At 38.7% G+C, this 11,722-nt stretch overlaps 1 protein-coding gene across 1 annotated transcript in view; it reads right to left on the reverse strand.

The window, feature by feature from the left end:
- The window catches only part of CYTIP (cytohesin 1 interacting protein), a 43,845-nt gene extending 43,485 nt beyond the window's left edge, over positions 1–360 (reverse strand). Inside the window, exon 1 of the mRNA XM_069079673.1 lies at positions 113–360. Within this exon, the coding sequence (XP_068935774.1) occupies positions 113–277 (165 nt within the window). The 5' untranslated portion in view covers positions 278–360. The remainder of the gene's footprint in view (positions 1–112) is intronic.
- Positions 361–11,722: the final 11,362 nt, after the last annotated feature.

An 11,722-nucleotide genomic window follows, 5' to 3' on the forward strand; every position in this document is an offset into this window, starting at 1 on the left:
CCAAGTTCTGCCTGAGTATCTAAGCTCATCCATCAGGAGCTCAAATGCTGAATGAGGAACCCACTGCCTGGTGACAGTTAAAGTTTCCCAAAGTACAAAATGGTCATCATACCTGTTTTCGTGCCCTGGGCAAAGTGGCCACTGTTTCTGCCAGCATTTGAATCCTTTTATTATCCACTTGTGGGCTACCTGTGGGCACAGAGTACAAGCTATAAGTTGGGCCTGTGCTGTAGTCCACCAAATTGTTGTTCTGCTGGCTAGGCCTTTGGAAAGACATTGTGCATAAAGGTCACTCCAGCTCACACATTGCTTAGCCTTGCCGGCCAGGGAGAACTAAAAGTATAACCTTCTTGACAAGCAATCAAAAGTAGCAAAGCGGAAAGAGTCCCATGTGACTTCTGTGGTTGGAGGTACTTGTTACACAAATCCTTTTTTGCAGATCACTCACATTTCTCAGTGCCTTTTTTTTAAGCCCATGGGAGAGTTGAGAGGTAGTTTTTGCAATTAAAGAAAATCAGCTTATTTTTTTCACTCTTGGCAACAGCCAGAACTCTTATGCTTTCATGTTCTGTGACAGTTTGTGTTCAAAATACCATCTGCTTTTTTTTAGTGGGGGTGGGGGGGAAATCTTTCCCAAATTTAATTTGCTAAATGCTGTCACATTTTTTTCTCCACCCATACCCCAGACCTCTCCCCACACGAAGTACACACACATATACACATACTTCACATAAGCAAAAGTCCAAATGTGTGGTCATGAAGCTCCTGAGACTATCGGGGAGAATTGCAAGCACTGGTCATAATGTTCTCTCTCTCTCTCTTCCCTGTAATGTACTTCCCTCATAGAACACTCTAGGCCATCAATGCTCATCAAAGACCCATTATACCTTCTACTTAGACTGTAACCATTCATCAGTCGTTTTGTTATGCTTCTCCTTTATCTGAACAGAAATATTTATCTTAATACAGGACAGTGAACTAGAAAGGCCTAATTTGGTAGGGTCAACTCCCATCAGCAGACTTTTTTATTCTGCAGAGTCAGCAGGTGTCCAGGCCCCAGGGCCCTGACCGCAGACTAATAGGATGACAGGAGTGTCGGATCAATTGTTCTAGGAATAGACAGAATGACGGAAGAACCAATCCAGGAAAGAGAGCTGGACTATGTTGTTTTGTTTTTTAATTCTTAGAGGATGTAGAGTGGAGTGATTTGGTTGAGTGGCAGAGGGAATAAAGGGGTCTTCAGTCAATAGCCAAATAACCACTTGTTGGGAATGTAATATAAAATTAGGTAAGCATGTAAAGTGCTTTCTAAACCTAAATGGATATATAAATGTGAGTTATTACCATTACAGGGACTTCCTGACAAGTATGGGTTGAAATACACAATCTCTAAAGTTCCTTCTGACACAGAGATCCTGTGACTAAATTCTGTGATTCTACGAAGCAAAAATCAAACATGAAGGAGGAATCTGATTTAGTAGAAAAACCACTTGACCAGGAGTCAAGAGAGAACTGTGTTCTTGTACTATTTGTCACTAACTATGACACATTGGGTAAGTGATATAAACTCTCTGGGTCTTGGTTTTCTCATCTGTAATATGGGCAAGTTTGAGCTAGAAAATGATTATAGCTCCTTCCAAATCTAAAATTCAACAAGTCCGTGTGTATGTATGTATGTATATGTACATATAAATATAAAATTACGCACTAGACCAAATTTGAGTCTCAAGGGTACCTTGAAGGTTAGTCACAGACTTCAAATAACGTAACACTTCTTTGAACTGATACTCAGTCCAAATACATTTAATTGAAGAGCAATTCAGTCTTAACAGAGCTTGCCAAATAAAAATAGTAAAATCTTGAATTGGCCTTTTTGCCAACTCAGCTACAAAAGAACACTTTTACAATGTAACTCCTTATTCCATGTGTAGGAGGTGCCCTTTAGGTGCCCCTATCCCAACCTTTTAGGAGCCTGCTCAAGTTTCCATAGTTAGCATGAGTAGCAGCATCCCTAAGAATGGCGAGTTTCTAAATTATAACAAATACTTAAATTCCAGACCTGAAAACACTATTTACAGTTGATTATATGAGTCACTGGAAGAGACCAAAGCCCTCTAGTTCAAACTCATCAATTTACAAATAAGAAACTGAGCCCCAACATCTTACATGACTTACCCAAAGCAGATAGTAGGACTTGATTTGAATGTAGGTCTTCTGAATCTAGAGGCCATCTAATCCAATTACAGATGAGGAAACTGAGGCCCAGCAAGTTTAACACACTTTTCCACAGTCACAAAGGTAGTAAATAGTAGGGCCAGCATTTAAATCTGCCTGAGTTCTCTGACCCCCTAGTCCCACACGCTTTCCTCTGTAACACAATACTTTATGTGTGTTAGTCTTATGCCCAACACTAGCCTTATACATGAAGTCTCACTATTACAAATCTTTTCTTCAACATTTTGACATTTAAAAGATATAAAGTCCTAAACATTGCCAGTCCAGAAAAGAAAAGAAATACTATTCCATTATGCTGAGAAAAACCTAAATGTGGAAATTGTCTAAATTTCAAGCTAAATCAAATCCAAAATGACAGCAATCTTGCCTCCATGATGTGTCTACACTACAATGGGCTGACCTCAGTTGTCAGAATAGATACTCCATTTATGCAGAGCTAGGACAAAGCACTTGTGAACCTTAGCCAAGTTTGAAAAATTGTGCCATTGGTCTATGTTACTATCCACCTGTGGCTTTATGCTTTTTCTCTAATAGAGTCAACTGGGGTTATCACAAAATAAATAACTGCATAGCCTGGAGAGTAGAATGTTCCCATATTAAAGATATGCAAGTTTACTCTTTTTTCTTTGTTTGTTAAATGCACACTTACTTATTATTCAGGTGGTCCAGTGGATAGAGCACCAGGCCTGGAGTCAGATAGACCTGAGTTCTATGGCCTCAGAGGCTAACTAGCTATGTGGCCCTGGGCGAGTTACTTAACCCCATTTGCCTCATTTACCTCATCTGTAAAATGGGATAGGGAAGGAAATAGCAAACTAATCCAGTATCTTTGTCAAGAAAACTCTAAATGGGGTCACAAAGAGTTGGACATGACTGAAATGACTGAACACATACCTATCAGAAGTAATATAGAGGAATCCCTTGATTCACCCTTTCTCCTTTCACCTCCACTTCTCCTCCACCCCTCCCCACACGATGTTCTCAGTGAGTCTGCCTACATTGACTCCCCTGCCTACACTACACGGTGTTATTTGAAGAATGCTGGGGAAAGAACTTTTGGCCTCCACCAGAATTAGCAGGGTGTCTGCAATTCCACCAATGGGAACTAAGGTCAAGCCACTGCTTATGAAAATGTTAAGACTCCTGGAAAGAGTAACAGTTTAAGTCATGATCTGATTTTTGAGAACTGGGGCCCAGGAGGAATAAAAATCCCACCAGGAATCTTGGTAGAGAATACTAAGGTGGAAAGTTCAGGGCATCAGAAAATTACTTGAAAAGAAGACCCAGGAAGGGTGCATCACCTACGTAGTTAGAAGTGGAAGGTGACTCTGGAGGTTAAAATGGACAAAAAAAGCATGAAAAAGGAGAAGTAAGAGTGGGGTAGGGCCCTAAAGACAAACTGAACTGACATCACTGTTTGCAAAGGGCTATCTCTAAGGTTACTTAAGGAACTATGCAAAAGGAAATGACTTCAAGGACAATGACTTCTTGTGTAAAGTCTGATACCCAAGATCACCAGCTTTCTAGTGGTATCCCAAACCACTGAGCTAATCAGAATATGACACATAGAACAGCTAGTGAGGAGGAGATTGGCAAAGAATCCTTAGAATCAACATGTAAAATTTTAGGACTATACTTAAAACAATTCTTTTTTTCCCTAGAAAAAAAAAGTCATGACATGAGGGAGAAAAGTCAAAAACATCAACAATTCATCTATATTTCAATGTCGACTTCTTGTGTAGCTAATTGTGGAGGGTCACCTGCACATAAAAATATTTAATATGCATGGTTGTCTGAGGTGAAATTAAAAGCTTGCAAAATTGAAATATAAAGTACTTGCAACATGCAGATCTGTACCATTAAATAGGTGTCTTTAGTCAAGGCAGACTTTCCTTTAATAGTTAGCTTGGGTAAGACAAGTATAAACACAGACCTAATTCAGAAATCTGATGAACTGATATAATTGTGACCTCATTGGTCCTAAGCTATGACATATACATTTAAAATAGAAAAGTAGAATCAATTTTAGCTTATACACACAATATATTAGAATCAAAGCCAATAGTAAAATAAGTCTCTTCTGTTCCATTGTTGGTACAAGTGTAAGATAGCACTACATTAGATTCTTTTTTTTTTTTAAAGCAATTGGGGTTAAGTAACTTGCTCAAGGTTACATGGCCAGGTGTTTCTGGGTGGGTGCTAAGTGTCTGAGCCCGTATTCGATCTCCAGGTCTTCTAAACACTGGAGCCGGTGCTCTTACTCGCTGTGCTACCTGGCCGCCCCTACTACATTAGATTCTTAAGCGTCTTAATTTGCCCAAGTCAAAAAGTATGAGTAGTCAATGTTGTGAGGGGAAAAGAGATGACAATAAACCAACAGGGGGAGACGAAATTGCATATTCCCAGATCTCTTATTACAATTTATATTAAGTAGAAAATCTTTATCTGTCCACTCCATGAACTTCTAGTTGAATGAAATAATTAACTGTTTCCTTTATCCTATTTACTTTTGTGCCTACATCAGTTTTTGGAAAGAATTCTCTATGTGTATGTACGTGGGTGTGTGAGAGCAAAAGAGGAGAGACGTATCTATAAAAGTACTCATGTGTAGAGTGAGTAGGAGTATTTTTTACTTTGGAGTCTATCAGTAAGGGTGTTAACCTCAGAGATGCAATGAGGATTTACTTACCCGAGGATGTCTGAATGTAAAGACTCCTGAAGTACAGTGAAAAGTTTCATATTGTAAATGACACGTATCCTATAGAAGCATAGTTACCTTACAGCCGGGTAGAGAATAGTAAATTACTATAGTATTCCAGAATCTCCAGGGTCATCTAACCCCGAGCTCCGACCTGAACACAAATCTCCTCTACAATATCACCCAACAGGTGACCATCTAACCACCGCTTGGAAATCTTCAGTGATAGAAAGCACCCCACCTCTCAGAGAAGTCCATTCCACTTTGGCGCAACTCTAATTGTTTAGAAATTATTCCTTGTGTTCCACCCCAATCTGCCTCTAAGTAGCTCTAAACAATTGCTCCTAGTTTTGCCATCTGCATTAGGACAGAGTGAAGCTCATTCTTCTTTCATATGCTAGTCCTCCAAATATTTGAAGACAAATGTCTTGCTCCACCCCACATGTGTGAGTGCACATGTGCGCGCACACACACATACTTTTCTCATCTCCAGCCTAAAAAGGTCCAGTTTCTTCAATCGATCAATCAAGTAATTAATCAACAAATATTTCTTAAGCTCCTATGATGGCCTAGGTATTATCCAGGTACTAGGAATACAAAGAAGAGAATAGAAGAGTCAACAACACATACATACATAATTCTATGCAAAATACATAGTAAAAAAACTCCGTGGTCATATGACCAACAAGATAAAGGACTAAAAATTTTCTTTGATACTTATAAACTCTCAAATATTTCCAAAATAGGAATTATGCAAAAAGAAGTAAAGTCATTTCAGTTGACTCCATTGGAATCTAGACTCCAAGAACCCTAAGTAACAATATGATAAGCTAATAGCAAAAAGGGCTAATCCATAACCTTTAACACTCAACATCTCCTCTCCCACACTCCATCAGACTCTGAAACGATACGCAGGAGTGGATCCATAGGCTTGCAATAGAACTCACCTCTACCGTATTCTTCTTCCCTGCAGAAAAACAAAAAACAAAAACTTGCTCCAGCCAGAGCCACAGTGAATCAGTGTTCTATGTTGTAATAGTACTCAGCCAGAGAACTGAGGAACAGAGAGAACTGGAGCAGGACACAAGTATGGAGCTGTGTGGGCCTTCACTAAGCCTGAGAAAAAGAACCCACTATCCAGCTAGGACCAGTTTTGTTCCCACAAAAATCACTTAGGGAAGAGATTGAGGGTGGTGAAATGTAAATTTCTCAACATGGGAGAAAGCAGATATACTTTTCAGGTCTAACCCTCAGTGAAACTACAATCAAAAGGGAAAGAGTCAGAAATTGAATGCTAGGGAATTACTTGGGGGAAAAGGGTGAGGTCTGAAATTATCAAAGTGCTCAGAAAAAAAATAAAATTCAAATAAAGACCTTGAACATAAGCAGATAAATGAGGAGGGAAGATATTAATGATAGAAGGGAATATGTCTTCCAGATGATCTAAGAAAATCTAGATAACCATGAATAAACATTGCAAGACAAAGGAAAGTCTGCCTGATAAGGCAGAGGCGTGTGGATTCTTAAAATCACATGGAAACACAGAAGGATGGTCATAAATGGTTTAAAAGATAAATAGGAATTGTAAAAGTATAATGTATGCTCTATACAGCAGACATATTTAGCAGAATAGAAGAACTTGAATCCATGAGGAGAGAGAAAGAATAATTTATTGGGAATGGACATACATAGAAGTGAAGGATAATTTGGAAGAAGAACACCAAAAAGCAATAACAATAAAAGAAAACATGTTCTTTATACAAGCAAGATATATTGCTCTCAAAGACAAAATACAACACGTAAGAGATAATTTAAGGATTATAAGCCTCCCAGAACATCACAAGTCAAAAAACCTAAACAACTTAATGCAAGAAAACTTCCCAGAACTTCTGAACACAGAAAATAAAATGCCGATCGAAAAAATCCAGAGATTGTCTCAAAAAAAAGAGCACAAAACCCTATGTTGCAAACTCCAAGTCACATAGCAGTTAAATTGAATAATTCCAATGACAGACAACAAATTCCACAAGCATACAGGAGAAAAACCTTTAAATATAAAGAAAAGAAATTCAAGTAACACAAGACTGCTCTACACTGTCTAAAAACTGTGGGAGAACATAGAATGTATTCCAAAGAGCAAAGAAACTCAAAATGTAACCTAAGGTGACCTACCCTGCAAACCTGATGCTAAAAATTAATTTGAAAAGCTGGACATTACTTTTTAAAGGCACATTCTAAGAATTCCTAGAAAGAAAACTAACCCCGAATAAACTATTTGCTTTTCAAACATGCTAGACAATAGAAATACAAGAAAGGTTAAAAAAACATACATAGCGGCCTAGGACAACCACCACAAAATAACAACAGAGAGACCCTTAACAGATTATTTTTTCTAAAAGTGTTCAAAGAGACAAGGTTGAAAGCAGAAGTCAAATAGAAGTGACGATGGAGAAGCAGGCCTGAAACAACATTGACTAAATCTCACAACACCTCACCCACAGGGAAATCAATTTTGTGGGAACTAAATTACAGAATTGGAGGATCCATGAAGGTGAAGGGTAAAAAAGATAGAGGGAATATGTGATATATCTAAATCAAGTCCAAGGTTAACAACGAAAGGAAAATGACTCCTGTTGTATTTCAAGAAAAGATTCTATGGGACACTTGGGAGAAGGGGCAAAGGGAGAGATTAAAACAAGAAAAGGAAAAAAAGGGGAAAACCTTGTTTCATTGGTGGGAGAAGCTACCACTTATGAACTCTCCCATAATTATATAGAAAGGCACCAGAAGCTGACCCACAGGCTTGCAACAGAACTCATCTCCCTCCCCCATTTTGTCCCCCAGTTTTCTCACCTTTCAACATGTTTAAAAGGCTTCTACACCCTTCCTGATACACTTTGTATCCTCTTTAACCCAGATGAGAGTAAAGTTCCAAAATTACTAGCCCTCTACCCCTTCCTGCTTCTTCTGTATTAGTTCTTCCTTTCATGCTCCACTTTTTATAATTGCTCTCTTTTACGTCTTCCTACCCAATTTGGATTTTTTTAGAATCACCCCTTCATACATAACTCAGCTCCAACCTTTCTTTCAAACTACCTTAGTAATAATGACAGTTTTGAGGATATTGATAACATTTTCATATATATAATAAATTAAAGAGTCTGACCTTATGAATGTCTACTTAGTCTTTAATGTTTTCCTTATATTTCTTCAGGACCTTTTATATTAAATATTCCATTAAGTTCTGGTCTTTTTGTTTCAAATACCTGAAAGTCTTTTAGTTTGTCAAATGTCCATTTTTTTTTATTCAGGAGTATGCTGTAATGTAATGCCAAGGAAAGGCAACTTCCCAAGGTTCAAAATACCAGTATAGGTGCTCTCCATTTTATTCAGTGACAAATTAAGAACAGAGAAGATCAAAATATGACATCATTCAAAATTCAGCATTTACCAAGTGTGATTAAATAATCTCCAAGTACTACCCCACCCCAAGACCTTACATTCATTCAATCAATTACAAAATCCTTGTTCTAAATACTACTCCACCCCTAGGCTGTACCTTCATTTAGTCCATCACAGAGCCCCTCTTCTTAAATGGAGATTAGTTTCCAATCATAAGTAAAGTACATTCATTTGTTCAATCACAGAGCACAAAAAGGTCAAAAGTTCCCCACCCCTGGATCACAATTGAATCTACCCCAGAGTTATAACAAGTTTAAGCACAGCACTTAATACCCAAATGGAGCTCTTTTCATCTTGACACAAGGCAAGTTTTCAGCAATCTTTGCTCCTGGGGAGACAAAGCTTAGCAAGGCCACAAGATACATTGCCAGTCTCTTCATTAATTCATCCTTGGTCTGCAGAACAGTCCTAGGACCCCTGAAAACATTAGCAAAACCCTCTCCCAGGATTTCTGTAAACATACAACAAGAAAATCCTTCTTCAGGGCTTCTGAACCAACAGAAAGGTTCCCAGATCCCTGCAACAACAGCACTGTCCTTCACCAGTGGACAATGTTCACTCTCTGTCTGCAGGACAGTCTCAATAGCTCTGAACCAACAGAAAGGTTCCAGGATTTCTTCAACAACAGGACTGTATTTCACCAGTGGACATCTGGCAAAACAACATCAAAACAGACAGACAAAGTACCAGCAAAACAGCCATGTCTCCTCAGTCCTTGGCAGCTCTGGGTGGCAGCTCTCAAAAGTCCCGGGCATTTCAAAGTGGCCCTCAGCAATCCTCTCAGTCACTCTCTGCCTCCAAAGGTGCTGCTTCCAAAAAGTTCTTCTGCCTCTCTCTCCTGTCTCTCCAAAATCTACGTCACCAGCTCCTCCCAGTTCAGGACTCTCTTTTCACATCAACAAGTCCATCCCACAAGTGGGATTAACAAATTCTGGGTTTTAACACAATCAGTTTGAAAACCAAGCCAATACAGGGGGATCTTTATATTCCATTACTATCGCATATGCTCAACTTTGAGTTATTCTTGGACTCACACCAGCTCTTTTGCTCTTCAAACTAAAATGTTCCAAGTCATATTGTCTTTTTAAAAATTTATATATTTACTTTTGGTTTACAACATTCAGTTCCACAGTCCCCTGAATTTCAAATTTTCTCCCCTTCCCTCTCCTCCCCCACCCCCCATGGTGACCAATCAAATATAGGATCTACAAATACCTTCACATTAAACATTAGTCAGGTTGTAAAGAAAGATTATAACCAATGGAGTGAACAATGAGAAAGAGGAAACAAAACAAAAGAAAGAGAGAGAGAGAGACAGAGAGACAGACAGAGACAGACAGAGAGAAAGAGAGACAGAGAGACAGAGTCAGAGAGACAGACAGACAGAGAGAGAGAGAGACAGAGAGACAGAGTCAGAGAGACAGACAGAGAGAGAGAGAGAGAGACAGAGAGAGAGAGAGAGAGAGAGAGAGAGAGAGAGAGAGAGAGAGAGAGAGAGAGCAAGTAGTTTGCTACAATCTGCATTCAGACTCTGTAGTTCTTTCTCTGGATGCAGATATCTCTTTATATCAGGAGTCTTTTGGAGTTGTCTTATAACCTTGCATTGCTGAGAGGAGTCCAGCCTATCAGAGTTAGTCATCACACACATGATGTATCTGTAATTGTGTACAAAGTTCTCCTGGCTCTGCTGTCCTCACTCAACGTCAATTTATGTAAATCTCTCCAGGTTTTCTTGTGAAGTCTGTCTGCTCCTCATTTCTTATAGCACAACAGTATTCCATTAAATTCATATACCACATTGATGGGCATCCCCTTGATTTCCAATTCTTTGCCACCACAAAAAGAGCTGCTATAAATATTTTTGTACAAATGGGTCCTTTTTCCACTTCTATGATCTCTTTGGGATACAGCCCTAGAAGTGGTATTGATGGATCATATGGTCTTATAGAGTAGAAGCTAGTAGGTCTTAGAAAATCCTGACTCTATTTCTGGAGTATTTCAATTGCTTTTTTCTTATTGCTTGCAATATTTTCTCCTTGAACTGAAGTTTTGAAACTTGGCTATGTGAATTTTCCTTCTGGGATCTCTTTCATGTGATGAATGGTAATTTTTTTTCTCTTTCTACTTTACCCTCTTGTTCTGGAACTTCAGGGCAATTTTCCTTAATAATTTCTTATAATATTGTATCCAGATTCTTTTTTTCATCATAACTTTCAGGTAGTTGGAAAATTCTTATATTCTCTCTCCTCAATCTGTTCTCCAGGTCAGCCGTTTTTCTAATGAGATGTTTCTGATTCTTTTCTAATTTTTCTAGTTTTATTATTTCTTGGCTTATAATGTCATTCGATTGTTCTTGCCCAATTCTAGTTTTCAAGGACTTATTTTCTTCCTTAAGATTTTGCATCTCTTTTTCCAATTCATCAACTTTCTTTTCATAGGTATACTCTGAAGGGATTTGGAGCTTAGACAAAATACTTATAGGTGGTTATGGAAAAGGGAGAGCATAGCAATTAGGGAGATCACATAGGTGGTACTTGAACTGAATCTAGAAGGAAATGCAGAATTCTATGAAATAGAAATTAATATGTAGTACATTTCAGACAAAACACTATGCTAAGTGTTAAGGATATAAAGATAAAAATAACAATTCCTAAAGTAGCTCTCATTACTTCCCTAAATGCTCAGTAACTACTGTATCTCTTTAATAATATCCGTGTCAATTTCATTAGTCACTTTCTTCCCTTTTTTTGAAAAATGGGGCCTCTTGTGCCCAACTCCAGCCCTATGTCCCCTCCCCTATTCATCACAACAGGTCAGAGATCACAAACCATGGCCTCTTCTGCCTAGTGGTATAAACAGATAGGGAGACTCCCTGTCTCTCCCCACTGGAAAAAAACAAAAGTCAAGAAAATACGTGTCTACAGACCCTACAGAGGAAGCCACCAGTCTGCCAAAAAAAATGTGTCTGTCTGTCTGTCTGCCTGTCTCTATCTCTCTTCCCCACCCCCATTTCTTCTTCTCCTATTAGGCAACTAGATGGCTCAGTAGAGATAATGCTGGGCCAGCCTCATTCACCTACTAGATGTTTAACCCTGGGCAAGTTATTTAACCTCTGTCTCAGTTTACTCAACTGTAAAATAGGGATAATAGTAGTATCTACCTTGTAGGATTGCTATGAAGATCAAATGAGATGATATCTTTACAGTGCTTATCACAGTAAAATTCTTGTTCCCATATGTAGAGAGGAGAATGAAAAAGGAAGGAGGGAGAAGAGAGACAGAGAGAGAGAGAGAGAGAGAGAGAGAGAGAGAGAGAGAGAGAGAGAGA

This window comes from Petaurus breviceps, unplaced genomic scaffold, assembly GCF_028583685.1.
Source record: "Petaurus breviceps papuanus isolate PSGF00001 unplaced genomic scaffold, PetGlider_PUasm1.0 91133, whole genome shotgun sequence".
Lineage (NCBI taxonomy): Eukaryota > Metazoa > Chordata > Mammalia > Diprotodontia > Petauridae > Petaurus > Petaurus breviceps.